Consider the following 27,379-nt stretch of genomic DNA (forward strand, 5'->3'; position numbering starts at 1 on the left):
ATATCTTTGTATAATACTACGTTAGAAGCATTGTCAAAGTTACACATTCTCAATGGCATAGGAGACGAATATAAGAAACCGACATCAATAATTCATGTATGAGACTCAACGATGTCATTTAAAGAACTATATGATAAGTCGATTGATCATTAATAATATTTGAAAAGAGAAAAGAGGATGACATGACCAACTATCATAGCTCAATTCAATCAAAAATCTAAAAGAAAAAGCAATCAAAGCAATAATGACATCAACAAAGGATCGAACAAGATGTCTTCTGGATACATGGTAATACGTAGAGCCATCATCTTCTATTACACTATCAATCCTTCAATCATGGTGATAACTTTAATCCCAATAGCTTTGTAAATAACTTGTACTAAAACTCTTAGCAGCTTTGGCACCTTAACGATCACAATCAATAGAAGGTCACCTGCTAGCTCTTTGACAAAATTGGGCATACATAGGAAGTGATTATCGTCAAATAAGAGCCGTGGATTCCATCACGAAAGGCACACCAAGTAATGATAAGATATCAAAGTGGATTCGAGAACATTTCATTATTTATTGAAAGCAACACCGAATGACAAGGATAACAACGATGGCAAGAAACATAATAGTAATCGTTGCTTATTTATTACATCATTCCATAGACAGGAACACGAGCCAGTGCATACACTTAGTTAGGCAATGAGCAGTGAATCCCAATAGCGTCAATGGCTGTACCAACTCGCCCAAAGAAGCCCAGAATCCTACTCCCCTCCTCTAAAGTAAGGGCGAAAGAAGAGCCAGTCTTGTTACCGACACTTATGGATGCACCCTTGTTAGTATCAAGAGTAAGCGACATCACGATTGCATGTCGCTGATAATTGGATAATGCATGAAAGTATCCGGAGATAGAAGTGAAGTACTCGTCCTCCTCAAGGATGATCTGCAAAAAAGGATCAAGGATTTAACGAGAAACAAACAATGGGAAAAAGAAAACTAATATTGCAATGTATTTTCAGGAGAAATTGGTTTGACTACCAAACGTGTTGCTAGAAAACATTCATCTGGTTGAACCAGTTTATATGGTTGGACAAAGACACGAAGTTGATAAGTGTGTATTTATATACACATAGATGTATAGATGATATACCTCCTTGGAAGCGCCGGTGGTGGTTCCACGTTTGTAGGTGTGGGAATTACCGTTAAGAATGTAGGTAATCTCCAACCCCACAATGTTATCTCCGTAATAGATTCGAAGTTTGGTAATGTGGTCGGCTTGTCCCATATCCCACACATTCCCTCCGTTGCCACCCCATGGCCCCACCTTCACCATTCTCCCCTGCGTGCATCAGAATAAACACCACATGTCATCCATCCATCTATGTTGTAGTATACGAGCAAGTGTAGTTGAAGAAGTCAGAAAAGGGATGGAATTTTGAAGACTAACAACGCCACTCACCATATTAGCAGCAACCGAGAATAATGAATGGACGCGCACACTCCCTTGGCGGCAGAAGATGCTATTGCAGGACTTGGTGCTGGGAAGGGCATCGGATGAGGGTATTTATAGCCCACCATTCTAGTTTGGATAAGTATGAGCTGATGTATACATCAAGGAAGAATTGCACCCCCCACCACCACCGTCCTAAAATCTCACGGAAACGTGAAACATGCATATTCCGTGCTCTTCCTTTTTTTTATTGCTTGCATGCAGTGTAATTAATTGTTTGCTAGGAACGAGATGCGAGGACTTCCGACGGAGTCGGTGAGTAAATATGATAATCTTGAACACGGTGGCCGGATGGTTGAGCCCAACAGCACCACTATCTCCTTCCATTGCCTCAGACGACGAGCTCCATCTGCATCTTGTCCTTGTGGATAACCTCCAATTATAAGGAAACATGGATTTGGTGGTCGCCCGCCTCGTCTCCTTCCTTCAGATGAGAAAGGACGGGCTCCATTGTCCACGGCCTGCCTGCTTAGTGCTTAGAGCCTCTAACTTCTTCGTCTCGTCTCGTACTTGTCATGACAGAAGCATGCCCATTATTGTCACCAAGGTGAGGTGTGGTTAGGAAAATTATCTATCAAGAATAATCAAATAAATTTGATTATTTCTTATTGACACCTCTAATATTGTTTTGAACATACAAATGCTAATCGATAAAGAATTGTTTTTAAATATAATTTTCAGTTATCTAAGGAATATGAATCCTATTATTAAATGGCGAGGAGCCTGATCTCCTGACTTGATAATATTTTGGTTCACTCTAATGTGAACTATATCATTTATTTCTATCATCATCACTAAAGTTTAAGATTTTTTCGAAGAAAAATAATATATAGACTCTAAAATAAAAATCAATCCTAGCATAAACAAGTATTGAAATAAAGTGTTAGATGTCATATCGAGAGTTACGCGCTCATGCGTATAAAATCTAGTATATTTTGAAGATGTTTATTAGATGACGAACCGAGTAAATATTTTGACTCTTTATAGCAAGTATACCAAATCAAATCTCATCCTCGCCACTTACATTTGCAAAGAAAAAGAAAAAACATTGTGACAATGGCTGTTTGAATGAGAAAGTATTGGTACAAGAGTTATGGGTTTGTATTTGAATACAAGTTACATTAGGCCCTAGAGAACTCAAAATGAGATCCTTTATGCTCACACTACTCGTTCCCCAACTCTTCTTTTCCATAAAATCATGACATGCATTTTGGCTAATGACAGGGTTCATAAACTTGAGAGATCTATTCAACATATAAGTTATATATAAATTGAATGGACAAAATCTTGTCGAGGATGGTTCAAACTAAATTGTGAATTGTGATGGTTCGTTTAATGAAATAGATGGCGATATGTTTTGCATGATTTGCTCGCCATATTATCTTTATTGGTGGTAGGTAAATATAATAAAAAGGCATTACGTCATATGAAGCGTCGTGGTGATCTAGGAGGGTTTGAATGCGATTTCACGAAATGATGATTTTTGGCGTATCGCCATAAAATCAAATTTTGAATTCATCGGACAAATTCATTGCAACTTTATTGTACCATGGACACTTCACGGTCACTGACATTAAATATTTGTTACATAATTTCGAAGACTACGAGTTTATACATGTACATAAGAAGCAATCCAGGTGGCTATTCGGTTGGCCAATCACTCTGGAGTAATAAAATCTTCCTCATTTTAAAAGAAGGGAGTGACCCATTGAATATTTTGTGCTCGTTGATTGGATATCCGAGAATAAATAAGTATTAGACATTCTGAAAAATTATTATTATTTTTTATTTGGACAAAAAAAAGACTTACATTACCCAAATCAAATCATCAGGCATATCACAAGAACGGCTTCCACGATGATATATTGTTCATATTTACTCGAAGAAATGACATAGGAATGCAACCACCGATTGGATTCAACTATCATCATGTCGTCAATTAGCGTACAATAACCAGTGGACCCGTAACATACTTCTTGTTTTATTCAAAGAAACACAACGACGACGACGACGACAATTTCTGCCACTTATTTATCGCCCCAACCAAGCAGATACATTGCAGCAGACTAAGACACAGACACCAAGACGTGACGTGTGTTTAATTTGGTATAGTGCAGTAAACTCCGATTGCCTCGACGGCATCGATGGTAGAACCTTCACGTCCGAAGAAGCCTAGAATCTTACCCTCATCCTCTAGATTTAGGGAGAAATGACTGCCAATCGAATTGCCGGCGCTCACAGAATTGCCCTTGTTGGTCTCAAGGGTAAGTTGTGTTATGAAAACGTCTGTCGTCCACATCGTCTTGAAATGTCCAGAGATGAAAGTGAAGTATTCGTCCTCCTCTAGAGTAATCTATACAAGCAATCAAAGATGTAGTTAGACATAAACCACCAAAAAATAGTTAGGGAATTCGCTAGTATCCTAGGAATAATTAATTGTAACCTTTGATCAATAAATACTAAACGCATGTTTTCAGCTTTGACAGTACCTCATTGTACTGGGGTGCATCACCTCCGACGTGGATGGTCTTCTTCTTGCCGTCGACGGTGAAGGTGAAGTCAAACGCGAATACGGCATCGTTGTAATGAATTTTGACGTTGCTAATGTGATCCGCCTGTCTCATATTCCAGGTTTTGCCGCCGTTGCCACCCCATGGTCCTTGCTGGAGCACGCCCGCCTGCAACCGCACCGGCCGCCAGCAACGAAACCACAGCCAAATTAATACCATATATAGCAACAAAAGATATATATACAGGCAGGCATGCAAGCATGGCCTGCCCCAAATTAACACACAAGAAAATCTATTAAGATGGTAAGAAATGGAATCAAGCATCGCACCATTATCCGACTTGTATGAACTACTTCTGCGGAAGATATTAGCACGTATTGCAGGTACGGATGCGCTTGAAGAAGAAGAGCAACGAGTGGGGGTACTTATAGCCCTGCAGCCCTGAGTTTGGATAAGTATGAGGAGGCAGTGGCCCGTTTGCTTCGATGCCTGCCAACAGATCTCGCGCGTAGGTAAGCAAACAAACGTGAGTTTGGTGCGCGAGAACTGATGGATACACACATTAATGCGCCTTCCCTCCCGCAGTACATCAAGACATATAATCTAAAATGAGATCCTTCCTTCTCCCATGCATGAAACGTGAAACATGTTGTGTAGCAAAGATTACGTCTTCCCCTATATGAAACGTGAAACATGCGGAAACAAGTTACGAGGACTGCGAAGAGAGCCGGTGCATCGTACAGACAACCTTATCTCTTTCCATTGCCTGAGAGGGCGACCTCGAACCTCCACATGCTGCGCATCTCGAGCCTCAAACCTCGACTTCTCCTTGCCGTTTTGCATATGGACATGGCACTTCCGAAAACAATGGAGACTCCGCGTCCCACAGATCGAGATGAGCAGATTATGTCACGCGAGGTAGGATTCGGTAACATGGTTGGATATACTAATTTTACATTACATGAGATATGCATGCATATCCGACCAACTTACTTTCTCACAGTACAGTTTGGATGGGAATTCAACTTCGAAACTTAATCTTCCAAGCTGACCATGTGGCGTCCTTACAATGCGGCGATTAAATATAGACCGAGAAATTTTCTATTTTCTATTTTTTATGAGACTTGTGATATAATAATCTAATGGTTCATATTGACGGTGTATCCTATAAAAGCATAGATGAACCCCTCAAGATATATATAATTTCTTAAAGAATAGATATTAATGTGTTATGTAACCAATAGCGAGCTGGGAAAAGCCTGTGTACGTACACGGGAGGAGCACAAATTCTTCATCTCATTACCGACTCTTTTTCAACACATTCATTTGAAACATCATCATTTGTGGACACATTATGATCATCCTATTCCTATCCCGAAGAATTATCATATAAGATGGGGAACAAGTAAACTGCTTCCTTATATCCTTAATCAATCTATGATTTGAGGATAAATCATGAATTTGCGTAACTGATCTGATTACGTGATTTGAGCATTTGATCGACGGAAATCTCTTCCTCACTCACCTCAATGAATAAAATTCATCCCTTTCACAATATATTACTCAATTCTACATGGTATCAGAGGACCTGTTGTCTCGAGCAAAACATTGACCTTCCTCATTGTCTGGCGACTGTAATCCCTCCTCTACATATTTGCCACTACCGATTTTTTCTTCTGCTCGGCGATCCATCTCCTAAGCCAGGTCTCTCACAATCTGTCGATTTCACTATTCTGTTTGACAATTATTCTCAAACTGCAAAATCTTGCTCGGTGACTTATTATATTTACTGTCATTGCTGCGACTTCAGTCGCCGAAGGCCACGCTCCCCTTGAACGATCCAACGTCTCCCCTCTATCACTTCCATTCGACCCGTCGCCAGCGACCCTATACTCTTCCTCAGATCTATTGCTGCTCCTCATCATAACTCCTCACTACCGCTGCTCCTCCTCCTTCGGCGGCTACAATCCTCTGGTCATGACTAGACCTCCATTGAGTTCTTCAATAACGTCGAGAAGAAGCAGGTTGCACGGTAGGAGGCTGAGCGCTCCAAATTCCTTATTGCTCGTGCCAGTAGGAGAGACACGTCGCCATCATCCAACTCTCCTAGGACGTCATGTTCGCCAACGCTGTCGAGAAGAAGCAGGTTGCACAGTAGGAGGTCGAGCGCTCCAAATCCCCCCTCGCCTCGATTCATCCTTAGGGCAGATTTGAGTGTTTCCATCATCGTCATATGCTTGGCTTGTCACATCAGTGGCGACGAATCCGCAACCATATGCTCCTGTGCCCGCGACCTCCTCGCTCGATATTCGCTAAATTAGTTCATATTCTAAGCATGTCTTTTTCATCTACATATGACGCTCCAATTATTCTTTCCTCGAGAAACAATAGTTCTCCTCAACATACAATACTTATATTCATCAATGCTGCAACTCTAATCCACTTCAAATTATTCAAAAGCGGCAATTATACATCTCGGCAAGCACAATTCTCTAATCTTCTTTTTTGATATGAACTATTAGGTTACATTGACGGCTCTCTCAAATATTCACCAGAAAAAATCTAAATACCTAGAGAACGCATCCCAATAACAGATCCTGATTAGTGGCTACGAAAAGAACGTCTTATTCTATAAGCAATTCAAGCCTCAATCACTAGCTTCAAAGTACCATTAATATCTTTGTATAATACTACGTTAGAAGCATTGTCAAAGTTACATATTCTCAATGGCATAGGAGATGAATATAAGAAACCGACATCAATAATTCATGTATGAGACTCACCGTTGTCATTTAAAGAATTGTATGATAAGTTGATTGATCATTAATAATATTTGAAAAGAGAAAAAAGGATAACATGACCAACTATCATAGCTCAATTCAATCAAAAATCTAAAAGAAAGAGCAATCAAAGCAATAATGACATCAACAAAGGATCGAACAAGATGTCTTCTGGATACATGGTAATACGTAGAGCCATCATCTTCTATTACACTATCAATCCTTCAATCATGGTGATAACTTTAATCCCAATAGCTTTGTAAATAACTTGTACTAAAACTCTTAGCAGCTTTGGCACCTTAACGATCACAATCAATAGAAGGTCACCTGCTAGCTCTTTGACAAAATTGTGCATACATAGGAAGTGATTATCGTCAAATAAGAGCCGTGGATTCCATCACGAAAGGCACACCAAGTAATGATAAGATATCAAAGTGGATTCGAGAACATTTCATTATTTATTGAAAGCAACACCGAATGACAAGGATAACAACGATGGCAAGAAACATAATAGTAATCGTTGCTTATTTATTACATCATTCCATAGATAGGAACACGAGCCAGTGCATACACTTAGTTAGGCAATGAGCAGTGAATCCCAATAGCGTCAATGGCTGTACCAACTCGCCCAAAGAAGCCCAGAATCCTACTCCCCTCCTCTAAAGTAAGGGCGAAAGAAGAGCCAGTCTTGTTACCGACACTTATGGATGCACCCTTGTTAGTATCAAGAGTAAGCGACATCACGATTGCATGTCGCTGATAATTGGATAATGCATGAAAGTATCCGGAGATAGAAGTGAAGTACTCGTCCTCCTCAAGGATGATCTGCAAAAAAGGATCAAGGATTTAACGAGAAACAAACAATGGGAAAAAGAAAACTAATATTGCAATGTATTTTCAGGAGAAATTGGTTTGACTACCAAACGTGTTGCTAGAAAACATTCATCTGGTTGAACCAGTTTATATGGTTGGACAAAGACACGAAGTTGATAAGTGTGTATTTATATACACATAGATGTATAGATGATATACCTCCTTGGAAGCGCCGGTGGTGGTTCCACGTTTGTAGGTGTGGGAATTACCGTTAAGAATGTAGGTAATCTCCAACCCCACAATGTTATCTCCGTAATAGATTCGAAGTTTGGTAATGTGGTCGGCTTGTCCCATATCCCACACATTCCCTCCGTTGCCACCCCATGGCCCCACCTTCACCATTCTCCCCTGCGTGCATCAGAATAAACACCACATGTCATCCATCCATCTATGTTGTAGTATACGAGCAAGTGTAGTTGAAGAAGTCAGAAAAGGGATGGAATTTTGAAGACTAACAACGCCACTCACCATATTAGCAGCAACTGAGAATAATGAATGGACGCGCACACTCCCTTGGCGGCAGAAGATGCTATTGCAGGACTTGGTGCTGGGAAGGGTATTTATAGCCCACCATTCTAGTTTGGATAAGTATGTATTAGAGCTAGCCCCAGAAAATTTACCAAAGGATAATTTTGGCAACACAACAAAGACAATAAAGCAGAAACAATAAAAGCGACAAGAACAAACAAAACACCAGAACACCAGATATACGTGGTTCGGTCAATTGACTTTGACCTACATCCACGGAAGAAAGAGGAGCAAATTACTACTATAAAAGAGGGACACTTACAAATGCCTTAGAAGATGTTCCTAGGCCATAAAACACCTTCAGCTTACTAAACAAGAAAAACCCAAATCGTAAGCAGGTTTTCTTGTGGTGCCTCTTGTGCTGCCTGTGGTACCACTTGTGGTGCATCTGACTTCAAAGTCCAGGCCCTTATTTATAGTTCCAAGACGAGACAACAAGTCTGATTTTCCCGATGTGGGACTATGGGAATTGCCAAACTAACAAATCTCCACCTTGGCATGTCCCAACAAAACTTGCTCCACCTTCTTCACAAAAGACCCAACGGGCAATCACCAACAATGAATACCAACCAAGTCCAAGCACTGCTTGAACTTGTAAATCGGAAGAGGCTTCGTAAACATATCAGCTGGATTTGAGGATAAATCATGAATTTGCGTAACTGATCTGATTACGTGATTTGAGCATTTGATCGACGGAAATCTCTTCCTCACTCACCTCAATGAATAAAATTCATCCATTTCACAATATATTACTCAACTCTACATGGTATCAGAGTACCTGTTGTCTCGAGCAAAACATTGACCTTCCTCATTGTCTGGCGACTGTAATCCCTCCTCTACATATTTGCCACTACCGATTTTTTCTTCTGCTCGGCGATCCATCTCCTAAGCCAGGTCTCTCACAATCTGTCGATTTCACTATTCTGTTTGACAATTATTCTCAAACCGCAAAATCTTGCTCGGTGACTTATTATATTTACTGTCATTGCTGCGACTTCAATCGCCAAAGGCAACGCTCCCCTTGAACGATCCAATGTCGCCCCTCTATCACTTCCATTCGACCCGTCGCCAGCGACCCTATACTCTTCCTCAGATCTATTGCTGCTCCTCATCGTAACTCCTCACTACTGCTGCTCCTCCTCCTTCGGCGACTACAATCCTCTGGTCATGACTAGACCTCCATTGAGTTCTTCAATAACGTCAGAAAGAAGCAGGTTGCACGCTAGGAGGCTGAGCGCTCCAAATTCCTTGTTGCTCGTGCCAGTAGGAGAGACACATCGCCATCACCCAACTCTCCTAGGACGTCAAGTTCGCCAATGCTATCGAGAAGAAGCAGGTTGCATAGTAGGACGTCGAGCGCTCCAAATCCCCCGTCGCTTCGATTCATCCTTAGGGCGGATTTGAGTGTTTCCATCATCGTCATATGCTTGGCTTGTCACATCAGCGGCGACGAATCCGCAACCATATGCTCCTGTGCCCACGACCTCCTCGCTCGATATTCGCTAAATTAGTTCATATTCTAAGCATATCTTTTTCATCTACATCTGACGCTCCAATTAATCTTTCCTTAAGAAACAATAGTTTTCCTCAACATATAATACTTATATTCATCAATGCTGCAACTCTACTCCACTTCAAACTATTCAAAAGCGACAATTATACATCTTGGTCAATTCTCTAATCTTCTTTTTGGAAATGAACTTTTAGGTTACGTCGATGGCTCTCTCAGTTATTCACTAGAAAAAATCTAAATACCTAGAGAACCCATCCCAATAACAGATCCTGATCAGTGGCTACTAAAAGAACGTCTTATTCTATAATCAATTTAAAGCCTCAATCACTCGCTCCATAGCACCATTAATATCTTTGTACAATACTACAGTAGAAGCATTGTCAAAGTTACAAGCCACCCTCGTCAATCGCTCTCGCAAGCGCATGCTAACTCTCGTATCGATTATGATAAAAACAACACAAGAGGGAAGTATTATTATTGATTATATACATGATATAAAATTTATTATAGATGACTTAGCTTTTATAAGTCATCCTCTAAGTGATGAAGAAGTTACTATTCATATACTCAATGGCCTAGGAGACGAATATAAGAAACTGACATCAATAATTCCTGTATGAGACTCATCATTTAAAGAACTGTATGACAAGTTGATTGATCATTAATAATATTTGAAAAGAGAAAAAGGATGACATGACCAACTATCATAGCTCAATTCAATCAAAAGTCTAAAAAAAAGAACAATCAAAGCAATAATGACATTAACAAAGAATCGAACAAGATGTCTTCTGGATACATGGTAATACGTAGAGCCATCATCTTCTATTACACTATCAATCCTTCAATCATGATGATAACTTTAATCCAAATAGCTAAGTAAATAACTTGTGCTAAAACTATTAGCGGCTTTGGCACCTTAACAGTCACAATATCGTCAAATAAGAGCCGTGGATTCCATCACGAAAGGCACACCAAGTAATGATAAGATATCAAAGTGGATTCGAGAACATTTCATTATTTATTGAAAGCAACACCGAATGACATGGATAACAACGATGATGACAATCATGGCAAGAACCATAATAGTAATCGTTGCTTATTTATTACATCATTCCATAGAAACTTAATCTTCCAAGCTGACCATGTGGCGTCCTTACAAAGCGGCGATTAAATATAGACCGAGCAATTTTCTATTTTCTATTTTTTCTAAGACTTGTGATATAATAATTTAATGGTTGATATTGAAGGTGTATCCTATCAAAACATAGATGAACCACTAAAGAAATGTATAATTTATTAAAAAATAGATATTAATGTGTTATGTAACCAATAGCGAGCTGGGAAAAGCTTGTGAACGCTACACGGGAGGAGCACAAATTCTTCATCTCATTAACGACTCTTTTCCAACATATTCATTTGAAACATCACATTATCATCATCCTATTCCTATCCCGAAGAATTATCATATTTGATGGGGAAGAAGTAAACTTATATCTGATAGAAGATATGAGAGAGGTACACGTGGAATAACATCCTTGCTTCCTTATATCCTCAATCGATCTATGATTTGAGGATAAATCATGAATTTGCGTAACTGATCTGATTACGTGATTTGAGCATTTGATCGACAAAAATCTCTTCCTCAATCACCTCAATGAATAAAATTCATCCCTTTCACAATATATTACTCTATTCTACGTGGTATCAGAGTACCTATTGTCTCGAGCAAAACATTGACCTTCCTCATCGTCTGGTGACTGGAATCCCTCTTCTCTACTGTTTTGCCACTACCGATTTTCTCTTCTGCTCGGCGATCCATCTCCTAAGGCCGATCTCTCACAATCTGTCGATTTCACTATTCTATTTTGATGGGGATATAAATAGGAATAACCTTTGTATAGGAACAAATACTAGAAGACCAAAATACGCAGCGGAATAAAATGGAAACACAATCAAACAGAACACCAGGATATATGTGGAAAACCCCTTCAATGTGAAGGGTAAAAACCATGGGGCAAACTAGAGATAATCCACTATGAGAATAATGAATATACAAATCTCAATCTCTTGCCCAAAACCCTAGCAACAACCACAAGAGAATAACTGGGATACAAGGATCACGTCACTGCCCACAATATCTAAAACCTCCCCAAGTAATCACAGCAAGAGTCTACTGTAGATTTGATCTAATCTGAGATGAGAACACTACTAGATGATTGTGAACAGTCTCTCTGCATTGTCCTTGTCTTCTTCCCTTTCTTTCTCTTCCTTTTCTGCCTTGTTCTCCTTCTTCTCTTTGGAATCTCGTGGCTATAAAGATCTGCCTCGTTGCTGCCTTTTTACAGCTTTAATCTACCTCTAAAATGCAGCCACCACACCTCCCTAATCTTAATTAGGGTTAGGTTAAGAGGGGGTGTGGGCTGTAGGCTGATAAAGCCCACATGGGCTGAATATGGGCCATCAGCCCAACAACCTCCCCCTTCAGCCCATAAGGGAGGCTGTCCCATGACTCCTCAATGTGAAGCCATGCCGACCAACTGTCGGTATATCTCCTGTCTTTCTTTTGGTAAGGTCTTCGTCAACATGTCTGCTTCGTTGTCATTTGTATGAATTTTCTGAAGCTGCAACTGCTTCTCTTTAAATACATTTCGAATCCAGTGGTATCTGACATCTATATGCTTTGACTTGGAATGAAACATTAGGTTCTTACACAAATGGATGGCACTCTGGCTGTCACAATGCACCACATAATTTTCCTGTTTCAGCCCCAATTCTTGTAAGAATTCTTTCATCCATAACATTTCTTTGCATACCTCTGTAGCAGCAATATATTCTGCTTCTGTGGTGGAGAGAGCAATACACCTTTGTAACCTGGATTGCCATGACACAGCTCCCCCTGCAAAAGTAAGTACATAACCTGAAGTAGACCTCCTCGTATCTATATCTCTTGTCATATCTGCATCTGTGTAACCTGTTAACACAGGTGGTCCACCTCCAAAGCTTAAACAAACCTTAGAGCTCCCTCTGAGATATCTAAAAATCCACTTCACTACTGCCCAGTGTTCTTTGCCTAGATTTGCAAGAAATCTGCTAGTAACACCCACTGCATATGCGATGTCCGGCCTCGTACATATCATTGCATACATTAAACTTCCAATTGCTGAAGCATAAGGAACCTTTTGCATTTTCTCATTCTCCTCATCACTTGACAGACTCTATTCTGAGCACAACTTGAAGTGACCTACAAGAGGAGAACCAACTGGCTTAGCATTGCTCATACTGAATCTTTCCAATACCTTCTCGATGTATTTCTCCTGTGATAACCAAATCTTCTTGTTTTTCCTGTCACGAGAAATCTGCATCCCTAGTATTTGTTTTGCTGGCCCCATGTCCTTTATTGCAAAAGACTCACTCAGTTCCTTCTTCAACCTGTCAATTTTAGACATATCTTTCCCAAGAATAAGCATGTCATCAACATAAAGTAAGAGAATAATAAAATCCTCACCAAACCATTTGATGTACACACAATGATCTGAAGCCATTCTTTTGTATCCATTTTCTGTCATAAATGAATCAAACTTTCTGTACCATTGTCTTGGAGCTTGCTTTAGCCCATACAAGCTCTTCTTCAACTTGCAGACAAAATTATCTTTACCTTTGACTTTGAAGCCTTCTGGTTGCTCCATATAAATTTCCTCATCCAAATCACAATGAAGGAAAGCTGTCTTCACATCTAACTGCTCAACCTCCAAGTCCTGGCTAGCAGCAATACCAAGAGCAACACGAATAGAAGACATTTTAACAACAGGAGAAAATATCTCTTCAAAGTCAATACCTTTCTTTTGACCAAAGCCTTTTACAACCAATCTAGCTTTGTACTTTGGTTGAGAACAATATTCTTGAGTCTTCAACCTAAAAACCCACTTGTTCTTCAAGGTCTTCATTCCATTTGGTAGCAGCACCAAATCATAAGTGTGGTTCTTCTGAAGAGCATCCATCTCTTCCTGCATAGCAACTAACCACTTCTCTTTCTGCTTACTCTCAACTGCTTCCTGGTAACTCTCTGGTTCACCTACATCAGTAAGCATCACATACTCATCTGTAGAGTATCTTCTGGAAGGTTGACATTGTCTAGAAGATCTTCTCAATTGAGGTTCTGCGGGAACTTGCTCTCCTACTTCTTCTTGCTCAACATGTCCTGCAGGTAAATCAACATCAGGCTCTACACTATTTTCCTGCACATCTCCCCCATCACCCTGATATACTGGAGGAATAACTGGGTCACAATCTGCTAATCCTTCTGTAGAAGTCTTGGCTGGTGCCTTCTTCTTCAAATCCTCAAAGGTTTGATCCTCAAAGAAGACCACATCTCTGCTCTTGAACACCTTCTGCTTTTCTAGATCCCAAAGCCTGTAACCAAACTGATCATGTGAGTAACCAAGAAAAATATATTCTTTAGACTTACCATCCAGCTTGCACCTCTCATAATCCGGAACATGTGCAAATGCACGACAACCAAATACTCTCAAATGCCTATAGGAAACATCTTTCTCTAACCATACATGCTCTACAACATCACCATCTAGGGCTGTACAAGGTGATAAGTTGATCACATCAACTGCAGTCCTCAAAGCCTCATCCCAAAACCTTTTGGGTAGCTTGGCCTGTGAAAGCATACATCTGATCTTTTCCATGATGGTGCGGTTCATCCTCTCTGCAATTGCATTATGCTGAGGTGTACCAAGAACTGTCATCTCATGTTAGATCCCATGTGACCTGCAATAGTCATTAAACAATCCCGTATACTCACCACCATTATCTGATCTTATGCATTTCAATTTCCTTTCTGTCTCCCTTTCAACCCTGGCATGAAACTCTTTGAAGACATTAATAACCTGATCTTTGGTCTTCAAAGCATAAGCCCAAACTTTCCTGGAAAAATCATCTATAAAAGTGACAAAATAAAGTGCACCACTTATACCAAGAACATCAACAGATCCACCAGGAGTTTTTGTCCTCAAAGGACCACATACATCTGTATAAACACAGTCTAAGGCATGCATTTTTCTCGACAAAGCAGCACTAGCCAATGAAACTCTATGTTGTTTACCAGCCAAACAATCAATACAAGGGTTCAGATGTATACCTCTAAGATCTGGTAATACCTCTCTCTTGGAAAGAGCTTGCAGCCCCTTCTCGCTCATGTATCCCAATCGCCTATGCCACAACTCCATACTGAAGTCTTTTTCTGTAGCATTTAACTGCTCACCATAAGCTTTAGCCTGCAACCTGTACAAAGTATGACATTTCTTTCCACTAGCTATAACAAGAGAACCCTTACTGAGCTTCCATTGCCCTCTATGAAATCTGCTTTCATACTCTTCATCATCTAGTCTTCAAACTGAAATTAAATTCAGCCTCAAGTCAACCACATGCCTCACATCCTTAAGTACCAACTTGCAGCCAAGGTTGGTCTTTAAATGGATATCACCCATGCCAATGATGTCCGCTGTGCCATAGTTGCCCATCTTGACAACACCAAAGTTTCCAGACCTATATGTAGCAAAAAACTCCCTCCGAGGTGTAGCATGATAAGAAGCACCTGTGTTAATCACCCACTTAAGATCTTGATACACATAAGAAAAAATATCATCAGAAGGAGACAAAATCAAATAATCACCACCCTGCACTGTAGCTGTAGTATTATCCTTTGACTCTGTAGACTCCACTTCTTTTCCCTTTTTCTTGTTCTTCTTAGGTTGCTTACATCGGTTCTTGTAATGTCCTTTCTCTCCACAGTTATAGCAAACAATATCTTTTCTTGATCTTGACTTGCTCCTACCCATACGTGAACTGCTTCTAGACTTTGACCTTCCTCTGTTCTCTGAGATAAGTGCCTATGAATCATTCTGAGATGTTGCCGAACTCTTTCTTCTCAACTCATTCAACAAACTGCTTGTTACTTGACTCATAGTGACAATACCATCTGGCGTAGAATTACTAAGGGAAACCACCAGTGTCTCCCAACTTTCTGGTAATGAACTGAGAAGTAACAATGTCTGCAACTCATCATCAAGAGACATTTTCATAGAGGATAACTGGTTAGTAATACTCTGTATTTCATTCAAATGCTCAACAATAGAAGCACCCTCTCTATATTTTAGGTTCACAAGTTTTCTGATCAAAAAAGCTTTGTTGCCAGCTGTTTTTCTTTCATAGAGACTTTCTAATTTTTTCCAAAGAGAATATGCAGAAATTTCAGTAGAAACATGGTGAAAGACACTATCATCAAGCCACTGTCTAATAAACCCAATTGTTTTTCGATCTAACCTCTTCCACTCATCATCTGTCATAGTTGTAGGTTTTGCACTATCCCCCTGCAAAGGTCCATACAAATCTTTGCAATACAAGAGATCTTCCATTCTTGGTTTCCATTTCATCCAATTATTTCCATTCAAACTAATCATGCGAAAAACATTACTGGCCTCCATGTTCAAATACAAAAATTAAATCACTAAAACCCGGCTCTGATACCAGTTGATGGGGATATAAACAGGAATAACCTTTGTATAGGAACAAATACTAGAAGACCAAAATACGCAGCGGAATAAAATGGAAACACAATCAAACAGAACACCAAGATATACGTGGAAAACCCCTTCAATGTGAAGGGTAAAAACCACGGGGCAAACTAGAGATAATCCACTATGAGAATAATGAATATACAAATCTCAATCTCTTGCCCAAAACCCTAGCAACAACCACAAGAGAATAACTGGGATACAAGGATCACGTCACTGCCAACAATATCTAAAACCTCCCCAAGTAATCACAGCAAGAGTCTACTATATATTTGATCTAACCTGAGATGAGAACACTACTAGATGATTGTGAATAGTCTCTCTGCGTTGTCCTTGTCTTCTTCCCTTTCTTTCTCTTCCTTTTCTGCCTTGTTCTCCTTCTTCTCTTTGGAATCTCGTGGCTATAAAGATCTGCCTCGTTGCTGCCTTTTTATAGCTTTAATCTGCCTCTAAACGCAGCCACCACACCCCCCTAATCTTAATTAGGGTTAGGTTAAGAGGGGGTGTGGGCTGATAAAGCCCACATTGGCTGAATATGGGCCATCAGCCCAACATGTTTGACAATTATTCTCAGACCGCAAAATCTTGCTCGGTGACTTATTATATTTACTGTCATTGCTGCGACTTCAGTCGCCGAAGGCCACGCTCCCCTTGAACGATCCAATGTCTCCCCTCTATCACTTCCATTCGACCCGTCGCCAGCGACCCTATACTCTTCCTCAGATCTATTGCTACTCCTCATCATAACTCCTCAATACCATTACTCCTCCTCCTTCGGCGGCTACAATCCTCTGGTCATGACTAGACCTCCATTGAGTTCTTCAATAACGTCGAGAAGAAGCAGGTTGCACGGTAGGAGGCTGAGCGCTCCAAATTCCTTATTGCTCGTGCCAGTAGGAGAGACACGTCACCATCATCCAACTCTCCTAGGACGTCATGTTCGCCAACGCTGTCGAGAAGAAGCAGGTTGCACAGTAGGAGGTCGAGCGCTCCAAATCCCCCCTCGCCTCGATTCATCCTTAGGGCAGATTTGAGTGTTTCCATCATCGTCATATGCTTGGCTTGTCACATCAGCGGCGACGAATCCGCAACCATATGCTCCTGTGCCCGCGAACTCCTCGCTCGATATTCGCTAAATTAGTTCATATTCTAAGCATGTCTTTTTCATCTACATATGACGCTCCAATTATTCTTTCCTTGAGAAACAATAGTTCTCCTCAACATACAATACTTATATTCATCAATGCTGCAACTCTAATCCACTTCAAACTATTCAAAAGCGGCAATTATACATCTCGGCAAGCACAATTCTCTGATCTTCTTTTTTGATATGAACTATTAGGTTACATCGACGGCTCTCTCAAATATTCATCAGAAAAAATCTAAATACCTAGAGAACCCATCCCAATAACAGATCCTGATTAGTGGCTACGAAAAGAACGTCTTATTCTATAAGCAATTCAAGCCTCAATCACTAGCTTCAAAGTACCATTAATATCTTTGTATAATACTACATTAGAAGCATTGTCAAAGTTACATATTCTCAATGGCATAGGAGACAAATATAAGAAACCGACATCAATAATTCATGTATGAGACTCACCGATGTCATTTAAAGAACTGTATGATTAGTCGATTGATCATTAATAATATTTGAAAAGAGAAAAGAGGATGACATGACCAACTATCATAGCTCAATTCAATAAAAAATCTAAAAGAAAAAGCAATCAAAGCAATAATGACATCAACAAAGGATCGAACAAGATGTCTTCTGGATACATGGTAATACGTAGAGCCATCATCTTCTATTACACTATCAATCCTTCAATCATGGTGATAACTTTAATCCCAATAGCTTTGTAAATAACTTGTACTAAAACTCTTAGCAGCTTTGGCACCTTAACTATCACAATCAATAGAAGGTCACCTGCTAGCTCTTTGACAAAATTGGGCATACATAGGAAGTGATTATCATCAAATAAGAGCCGTGGATTCCATCACGAAAGGCACACCAAGTAATGATAAGATATCAAAGTGGATTCGAGAACATTTCATTATTTATTGAAAGCAACACCGAATGACAAGGATAACAACGATGATGGCAAGAACCATAATAGTAATCGTTGCTTATTTATTACATCATTCCATAGATAGGAACACGAGCCAGTGCATACACTTAGTTAGGCAATGAGCAGTGAATCCCAATAGCGTCAATGGCTGTACCAGCTCGCCCAAAGAAGCCCAGAATCCTACTCCCCTCCTCTAAAGTAAGGGCGAAGGAAGAGCCAGTCTTGTTACCGACACTTATGGATGCACCCTTGTTGGTATCAAGAGTAAGCAACATCACAATTGCATGTCGCTGATAATTGGATAATGCATGAAAGTATCCGGAGATAGAAGTGAAGTACTCGTCCTCCTCAAGGATGATCTGCAAAAAAGGATCAAGGATTTAACGAGAAACAAACAATGGGAAAAAGAAAACTAATATTGCAATGTATTTTCAAGAGAAATTGGTTTGACTACCAAACGTGTTGCTAGAAAACATTCATCTGGTTGAACCAGTTTATATGGTTGGACAAAGACACGATGTTGATAAGTGTGTATTTATATACACATAGATGTATAGATGATATACCTCCTTGGAAGCGCCGGTGGTGGTTCCACGTTTGTAGGTGTGGGAATTACCGTTAAGAATGTAGGTAATCTCCAACCCCACAATGTTATCTCCGTAATAGATTCGAAGTTTGGTAATGTGGTCGGCTTGTCCCATATCCCACACATTCCCTCCGTTGCCACCCCATGGCCCCACCTTCACCATTCTCCCCTGCTTGCGTCAGAATAAACACCACATGTCATCCATCGATCCTTGTTGTAGTATACGAGCAAGTGTAGTTGAAGAAGTCAGAAAAGGGATGGAATTTTGAAGACTAACAACGCCACTCACCATATTAGCAGCAACTGAGAATAATGAATGGACGCGCACACTCCCTTGGCGGCAGAAGATGCTATTGCAGGACTTGGTGCTGGGAAGGGCATCGGATGAGGGTATTTATAGCCCACCATTCTAGTTTGGATAAGTATGAGCTGATGTATACAACAAGGAAGAACTGCACCCCCCACCACCACCGTCCTAAAATCTCACGGAAACGTGAAACATGCATATTCCGTGCACTTCCTTTTTTTTATTGCTTGCATGCAGTGTAATTAATTGTTTGCTAGGAACGAGATGCGAGGACTTCCGACGGAGTCGGTGAGTAAATATGATAATCTTGAACACGGTGGCCGGATGGTTGAGCCCAACAGCACCACTATCTCCTTCCATTGCCTCAGACGACGAGCTCCATCTGCATCTTGTCCTTGTGGATAACCTCCAATTATAAGGAAACATGGATTTGGTGGTCGGCCGCCTCGTCTCCTTCCTTCAGATGAGAAAGGACGGGCTCCATTTGTCCACGGCCTGCCTGCTTAGTGCTTAGAGCCTCTAACTTCTTCGTCTCGTACTTGTCATGACAGAAGCATGCCCATTATTGTCAGCAAGGTGAGGTGTGGTTAGGAAAATTATCTATCAAGAATAATCAAATAAATTTGATTATTTCTTATTGACACCTCTAATATTGTTTTGAACATACAAATGCTAATCGATAAAGAATTGTTTTTAAATATAATTTTCAGTTATCTAAGGAATATGAATCCTATTATTAAATGGCGAGGAGCCTGATCTCCTGACTTAATAATATTTTGGTTCACTCTAATATGAACTATATCATTTATTTCTATCATCATTACTAAAGTTTAAGTTTTTTTCGAAGAAAAATAATATATAGACTCTAAAATAAAAATCAATCCTAGCAGAAGCAAGTATTGAAATAAAGTATTAGATGTCATGTCTAGGTAAAGAGAGTTACGTGCTCATGCGTATAAAATCTAGCATATTTTGAAGATGTTAGATGACGAACCTGTTGGGTTCAGCCCAAATCAATAATTGAAGGTAGAAATTAAAGAGAGAGAGATAGGGTTTAGTTAACGTGTGCGTGCAGCGGGCGTGTGTGCAGTTGAGCGTGCAGCGTGCAAGCGGCGACGCACATAGTGAAAAGAAGAGAGAGAAATAGAGAGAGAAAGTAAGGTTTAAGAGATTTCTGCTTGACGATTGGTGGCAAAACGTTGTCAGTTTTGGCCCAAATTTTATGTAGAAATTCCTTGCAGCAAACTCTACAATACTAACGGTGTTGATCTACTGTTTATCCTCTCTAAGGTGCTTTTCTACTATATCCATTTTGTGAGACTTAAATTTATCTTACGAGAAGATTCATCTATGTGATGAAGATATCTATTCCTGGGCTAAGATCTATGATCTTGATGTTATTGTGATCCTCTGATTATTCTAGAGAAGGCCGATTATAAACCTGTTATCATTACTATTGATAGTGGAAGTTTGAGGTGGACTACGGTCCCGTAGTTTTTTCCACATTGGGTTTTCCACGTTAAAAATATTTGGTTTCATTGTGTGATTGATTTTTGCTCTATTGTTTATGCTATGCTGGTTGATATTTTCATTTGGATATCAAGTTGGTATTTTGGTGAGGAACCCATTTTGATACACAAAGAGGGAAAAGAATATTCCGCTTTAACAGGTTTTTCCCAACAAGTGGTATCAGAGCATCAGGTTATTTGGTGCTAGTTTTTCTTATGTGATTGAAATAGAGCAGTCAGATGGTATGATTAAATTTAACTCATTAAATTATTCCACTTGGAGGCGTCTGATGGAAGATTTGCTTTATTGCAAAGATTTGTATAAGCCCATTAAGGTTAAAGATAAACCTTCTACTATGGACGATGAAGAATGGAAAGTTCAACATAGAAAAGCTATTGCCTATATTAGAAGATGGATGGATATAAACTTGCATGAGCATATTTCAGATGAAACCAAAGCTGATGTTGTTTGGCAAAAGTTAGAAAATCTCTTTGCGAAAAAAACCGTGGGAAATAGAATTTCTCTCCTCAGAAGGCTTGTAAATTTTAAGTATAAAGATGTGGTGGAAACATTGTTGAGCACATAAGCCTATTTCAGAGTCTTGCAAACAAGTTGGTTGCTATGAAAATGAATATAGATGATGAGATGCAAGGATTATTACTTCTCAACCATTTATCAAAAAGTTGGGAAACGTATGTGGTGACTATTTGCAACTCCACGCCAGAGGGAACTCTAACTATAGATATGGTTAAAGACAGTTTCCTAAATAAAGATGCCAGAAGGAAAGAACATGGTGAATCTTCTTCTAGGGCATTTGTTACTGAAAAACAAGAAAGACGTGGAAGAAGTCATAGCAGAAATTCACATGGTTATAGAGGAAGATCCAAGTAGAAGAGATATCAAATGTTTTCACTGTAACAGGCTAGGTCACATGAAGAAAGAGTGTAGGTTTTGGAAGCGAGAACATAATGAAATGAAGAAAAATGAGAAAGAGACAAATACAGTTGTTGCTGAAGGTAATATCACTATTGTCTGTGATGAAGGTTGTGTTAGTCTTGTAGCTCAGGACAGTAATTGGGTAATTGACTCTGGTGCTTCATTTCATGTTACTTCTCATGGTGATTTCTTTAGATCTTACATTGCTGGTGATTTTGGTAATGTCAGAATAGGAAACAGTGGTACATCTAAGATTTTGGGTATTGGAGATATTTGCTTAGAGACCAGTATTGAGAGCAAATTGATACTCAAAGATGTAAGACATGTTCCAGATATTCGTCTTAACTTGATATCTACAGGTAGACTTGATGATGAGGGCTTTGCACACTATTTTGGTGAAAGCAAATGGAAACTCACTAAAGGTTCTCTGATTGTGGCAAGAGGAAAGAAACTTAACTCATTTTATGTCATAGAAGATAAGCTACATAAAGGAGAGATTAATGTAATTTAAAAAGGTGAAAGTATAGATCTTTGGCATAAGAGGCTTGGACATATCAGCGAGAAGGGACTTCAAACTCTTGCTAGAAAGTAGTTCTTACCAGAGTTGCAAGGCACATCTCTTAAATCTTGTGATCATTGCTTAGCTGGAAAAACACATAGAGTTACATTTCAGACATATCCATCATCTAGAAGATCATATGTTATTGATTTAGTTCATACTGATGTTTGTACTATGCAAACTAGAACTCTTGGAGATGCTCTTTATTTTGTTACTTTTATTGATGACCATTCTAGAAAAGTATGGGCTTTTGCTTTGAAATCTAAAGACCAGGTACTCGATGTTTTCAAAGAGTTTCATGTCAGTGTTGAAAGAGAAACTAGCAGAAAGCTAAAGTGTATCCGATCAGATAATGGTGGCGAGTACAGGGGTCTTTTTGAGAATTATTGCAGGTTCTATGGTATCAGGCTTGAGAAAACAGTTCCTAAAACTCCTCAATAGAACGGTGTGGCAGAAAGGATGAACAGAACCATTGAAGAAAGGATTAGGTGTATGATTTCCCATGCCAAGTTACCAATGTCATTTTGGGGGGAGGCTATGAGAACTACAGTTAATCTGATAAATCTTTCTCCATCAGTTCATCTGAAAGGTGATGTTCTAAAGAGAGTATGGAGAGGAAAAGATATATCTTATAATCACTTAAGAGTCTTTGGGTGTAAAGCATTTGTTAATATTCCTAAAGATAAGAGGTCCAAGCTTCATAGTAAAGCAAAAGCATGTATCTTCTTGGGATATGGTCATGAAGAGTTTGGGTACAGATTATGGGATCTAGTGAACAAGAAGATTATTAGAAGCAGAGATGTTGTGTTTCTTGAAGACCAATTGTTTGATGATGGTGATAATATTGAGAAGCCAGAAACTTCTGTTTATATTCCTTGGAGTCTGGTCCAGTTCCTTCACCTGTAGTTCATGATGATCATGGGGGAGATGAACAAGAAGATTGTGGTGAGAATACCAGTGATGATACACCTACAGTTGATGATGCTGAACCAACTGAACAAGCACCTCCACCACTAGTTGAGATTCCATTGAGAAGATCCCCTAGAGAGCGACAACCATCTACCAGATATCCTCCACATGAGTATGTTATGCTTACTGACGGGCGAGAGCCAAAAACTTACCAAGAAGCTATTCTACATGAGAATAAGAATGAGTGGGTTAAAGCCATGCAAGAAGAGATGAGATCTTTGCTTGAGAACAACACCTATGACTTGGTAAAGTTGCCTAAAGAGAAGAAAGCTCTCAAGAATAAGTGGGTTTACAAATTGAAGACCGAAGACAATAGCTCACAACAAAGATACAAGGCACGACTAGTTGTGAAAGAAATCAGTCAGAAGAAAGATGTTGACTTTGAAGAAATATTTTCTCAAGTTGTGAAAATGTTCTCTATCCGAGTTGTTCTTGGTTTAGCTACCCGCTTGAATTTAGAAGTTGAGCAACTTGATGTAAAAACAACATTTCTTCATGGTGATTTGGAAGAAGAAATTTACATGGAACAACCAGAAGGTTTCGAAGTCAAGGAAAAAGAAAATTTAGTTTGTAAGCTTAAGAAAAGCTTATATGGACTTAAACAGGCACCTAGACAGTGGTACAAGAAGTTTGATTTCTTTATGATGAGCCAAGGGTATGATAGAACCACATCTAATCATTGTGTGTTTATGAAAAAATTTTCAGATGATGATTTTATTATTTTACTGCTATATGTGGATGATATGTTGATTGTTGGTCATGATGTTGGAAAAATTGGAAAGCTTAAAAGAGAGCTAAGTAAGGATTTTGTCATGAAAGACTTAGGATCGGTGAAACAAATACTTGGCATGAAGATTCTTCGTGATAGGAAGAAAAGGAAGATTTGGCTATCTCAGGAGACTTACATTGAAAATGTTCTTGAAAGATTCAACATGAGTAAAGCTAAAGCAGTTTGTTCTCCACTTGCAGGTCATTTCAAGCTTAATTCGAAACAATGTCCTGCAAGCGAGAAAGAAAAAGAAGAAATGTCCAAAGTGCCTTACTCATCTGAAGTAGGCAGTTCGATGTATGCTATGGTTTGTACTAGGCCAGATATAGCTCATGCAGTTGGAGTAGTCAGTCGATTTCTCTCTAATCTTGGAAAGGAACATTGGGCTGCAGTGAAATGGATATTAAGATATCTAAGAGGTACTTCCAGGTTGTGTTTATGTTTTGGCAGTGATGAATCTGTGTTAGAAGGTTACACAGATGCAGACATGGCAGGTGATACTGATTCTAGGAAATCCACTTCGGGATTCTTGATGACATTTGCAGGAGGAGCAATCTTTTGGCAGTCTAAGTTACATAAGTTTGTTGCTCTATCAACCATAGAAGCAGAATACATAGCAATTACTGAAGCCTGCAAGGAAGCTTTATAGATGAAAAAGTTTCTACAGGAATTGGGCTTAAAACAGGAAGGATATACTGTTTACTGTGACAGTCAGAGCGCCATTCACCTCTCCAAAAATTCAACATACCATTCTAGATCCAAGCATATTGATATAAGATATCACTGGATTCTTGATGTGCTTGAGTTGAAAGAATTACAGTTGAAAAAAGTGCATACCAGTGAGAATGGTTCAGATATGTTGACAAAGTCTTTGCCTAAGGAGAAGCTTGAAGCATGTATGCGAAGAGCGGGCTTGGTACAGCCCACCATATGAACTGGAGAGGAAGAATTGTTGGGTCCAGCCCATATGTAGGCTTGGACAATTGGGCTTATTGAGCCCAAATCAATAATTGAAGGTAGAAATTAAAAAGAGAGAGATAGGGTTTAGTGAACGTGTGCGTGCAGCGGTTGTGTGTGCAGTTGAGCGTGCAGCGTGCAAGTGACGGCGCACATACAGAAAAGAAGAGAGAGAGAGAAATAGAGAGAGAAAGTAAGGTTTTAGAGATTTCTGCTTGACGATCGGTGGTAAAACGTTGTCAGTTTTGGCCCAAATTTTATGTGAAAAATCCTTATAGCAAACTCTACAATCCTAATGGTGTTGATCTACAGTTTACCCTCTCTAAGGTACCTTACTGCTATATCCACTTTGTGAGACCTAAATTTCCCTTACGAGGAGATCCATCTATGTGATGAAGATATCTATTCCTAGGCTAAGATGTATGATCTTGATGTTATTATGATCCTCTGATTATTCTAGGGAAGACCGATTTTAAATCTGTTATCATTACTATTGATAGTGGAAGTTTGAGGTGGACTACGGTCCGTGATTGATTTTTGCTCTATTGTTTATGCTGTGCTGATTGATATTTTTATTTGGATATCAAGTTGATATTTGGATGAGGAACCGATTTTGATACACAAAGAGGGAAAAGAATATTCCGTTTTAACATGTTTTTCCCAACAGAACCGAGTAAATATTTGGACTCTTTATAGCAAATATACCAAATCAAATCTCATCGTCGCCACTTACATTTGCAAAGAAAAAGAAAAAACACTGTGACAATGGCTGTATGAATGAGAAAGTATTGGTACAAGAGTTATGGGTTTGTATTTGAATACAAGGTACATTAGCTTGTAGTGGCCCTAGAGAACTCAATCCTTTATGCTCACACGATTCGTTCCCCAACTTTTCTTTTCCATAAAATCATGACATGCATTTTGGCTAAGGACAGGGTTCGTAAACTTGAGAGATCTATTCAACATATAAGTTATATATAAATTGAATGGACAAAATCTTGTCGAGGATGGTTCAAACTAAATTGTGATGGTTCGTTTAATGGAATAGATGGCGGTTTAGGATATGTTTTGCATGATTTGCTCGCCATATTATCTTTATTGGTGGTAGGTAAATATAATAAAAAGGCATTACGTCATATGAAGCGTAGTGGTGATCCAGGAGGGTAGGGTTTGAAAGCGGCTTCACGAAATGATGATATTTGGCGTATCGTCATAAAATCGAATTTTGAATTCATCGTACAAATTCAATGCAACTTCATCGTACCATGGATACTTCACAGTCCGGTCACTGACATTAAATATTTGTTACATAATTTCGAGGACTACAAGTTTATACATGTAATCAGGTGGCTATTCGGTTGGCCAATCACTCTGGAGTAATAAAATCTTCCTCATTTTAAAAGAAGGGAGTGACCCATGGAATATTTTGTGCTCGTTGATTGGATATCCGAGAATAAATAAGTATTAGACATTCTGAAAAATTATTATTATTTTTTATTTGGACAAAAAAAAGACTTACATTACCCAAATCAAATCATCAGGCATATCACAAGAACGGCTTCCACGATGATATATTGTTCATATTTACGCGAAATGACATAGGAATGCAACCACCGATTGGATTCAACTGTCATCATGTCGTCAATTAGCGTACAATAACCTGTGGACCCGTAACATATTTCTTGTTTTATTCAAAGAAACACAACGACGACGACGACGACAATTTCTGCCACTTATTTATCGCCCCAACCAAGCAGATACATTGCAGCAGCCTAAGACACAGACACCATGGCGTGACGTGTGTTTAATTTGGTATAGTGCAGTAAACTCCGATTGCCTCGATGGCATCGATGGTAGAACCTTCACGTCCGAAGAAGCCTAGAATCTTACCCTCATCCTCTAGATTTAGGGAGAAATGACTGCCAATCGAATTGCCGGCGCTCACAGAATTGCCCTTGTTGGTCTCAAGGGTAAGTTGTGTTATGAAAACGTCTGTCGTCCACATCGTCTTGAAATATCCAGAGATGAAAGTGAAGTATTCGTCCTCCTCTAGAGTAATCTATACAAGCAATCAAAGATGTAGTTAGACATAAACCACCAAAAAATAGTTAGGGAATTCGCTAGTATCCTAGGAATAATTAATTGTAACCTTTGATCAATAAATACTAAATGCATGTTTTCAGCTTTGACAGTACCTCTTTGTACTGGGGTGCATCACCTCCGACGTGGATGGTCTTCTTCTTGCCGTCGACGGTGAAGGTGAAGTCAAACGCGAATACGGCATCGTTGTAATGAATTTTGACGTTGCTAATGTGATCCGCCTGTCTCATATTCCAGGTTTTGCCGCCGTTGCCACCCCATGGTCCTTGCTGGAGCACGCCCGCCTGCAACCGCACCGGCCGCCAGCAACGAAACCACCACCAAATTAGTACCAT

At 39.5% G+C, this 27,379-nt stretch overlaps 3 protein-coding genes across 3 annotated transcripts; all 3 read right to left on the reverse strand.

Annotated features, from left to right (window-relative positions):
- Positions 1–679: 679 nt before the first annotated feature.
- LOC135625675 (mannose/glucose-specific lectin-like) lies at positions 680–6,235 on the reverse strand. Its single transcript, XM_065130763.1, has 5 exons — positions 5,996–6,235; positions 3,988–4,176; positions 3,630–3,851; positions 1,139–1,327; positions 680–931 (listed from the first exon to the last, which is right to left on the reverse strand). The coding sequence occupies exons 1-5, from the start codon at positions 6,233–6,235 to the stop codon at positions 680–682; spliced, it is 1,092 nt and encodes a 363-aa protein (XP_064986835.1).
- A 12,224-nt stretch (positions 6,236–18,459) lies between these two features.
- On the reverse strand, positions 18,460–19,101 carry LOC135625676 (jacalin-related lectin 19-like). The gene is made up of 2 exons (XM_065130764.1): positions 18,919–19,101; positions 18,460–18,711 (listed from the first exon to the last, which is right to left on the reverse strand). The coding sequence occupies exons 1-2, from the start codon at positions 19,099–19,101 to the stop codon at positions 18,460–18,462; spliced, it is 435 nt and encodes a 144-aa protein (XP_064986836.1).
- Positions 19,102–26,748: 7,647 nt separating this feature from the next.
- Positions 26,749–27,379, reverse strand: LOC135625677 (salt stress-induced protein-like). The gene is made up of 2 exons (XM_065130765.1): positions 27,140–27,379; positions 26,749–27,003 (listed from the first exon to the last, which is right to left on the reverse strand). Exons 1-2 carry the CDS (start codon positions 27,377–27,379, stop codon positions 26,749–26,751), a joined length of 495 nt encoding a protein of 164 aa, XP_064986837.1.

This window comes from Musa acuminata, chromosome BXJ2-10 (assembly GCF_036884655.1).
Source record: "Musa acuminata AAA Group cultivar baxijiao chromosome BXJ2-10, Cavendish_Baxijiao_AAA, whole genome shotgun sequence".
NCBI classification, from domain to species: Eukaryota; Viridiplantae; Streptophyta; class Magnoliopsida; order Zingiberales; family Musaceae; genus Musa; species Musa acuminata.

What these genes read in the sequence shown, in the direction of transcription:
- LOC135625675 (XM_065130763.1), bottom strand. Translation starts at nt 6,235, where the DNA reads ATGATGGAAACACTCAAATCTGCCCTAAGGATGAATCGAGGCGAGGGG. An exon ending in TATTGAAGAACTCAATGGAG is followed by an intron (nt 4,177 to 5,995) that starts GTCTAGTCATGA and finishes GTGCGGTTGCAG; the next exon opens with GCGGGCGTGCTCCAGCAAGG. An exon ending in CCACCGGCGCTTCCAAGGAG is followed by an intron (nt 932 to 1,138) that starts GTATATCATCTA and finishes CCTTTTTTGCAG; the next exon opens with ATCATCCTTGAGGAGGACGA.
- LOC135625676 (XM_065130764.1), bottom strand. Translation starts at nt 19,101, where the DNA reads ATGGTGAAGGTGGGGCCATGGGGTGGCAACGGAGGGAATGTGTGGGAT. An exon ending in CCACCGGCGCTTCCAAGGAG is followed by an intron (nt 18,712 to 18,918) that starts GTATATCATCTA and finishes CCTTTTTTGCAG; the next exon opens with ATCATCCTTGAGGAGGACGA.
- LOC135625677 (XM_065130765.1), bottom strand. Translation starts at nt 27,379, where the DNA reads ATGGTACTAATTTGGTGGTGGTTTCGTTGCTGGCGGCCGGTGCGGTTG. An exon ending in ATGCACCCCAGTACAAAGAG is followed by an intron (nt 27,004 to 27,139) that starts GTACTGTCAAAG and finishes TTGCTTGTATAG; the next exon opens with ATTACTCTAGAGGAGGACGA.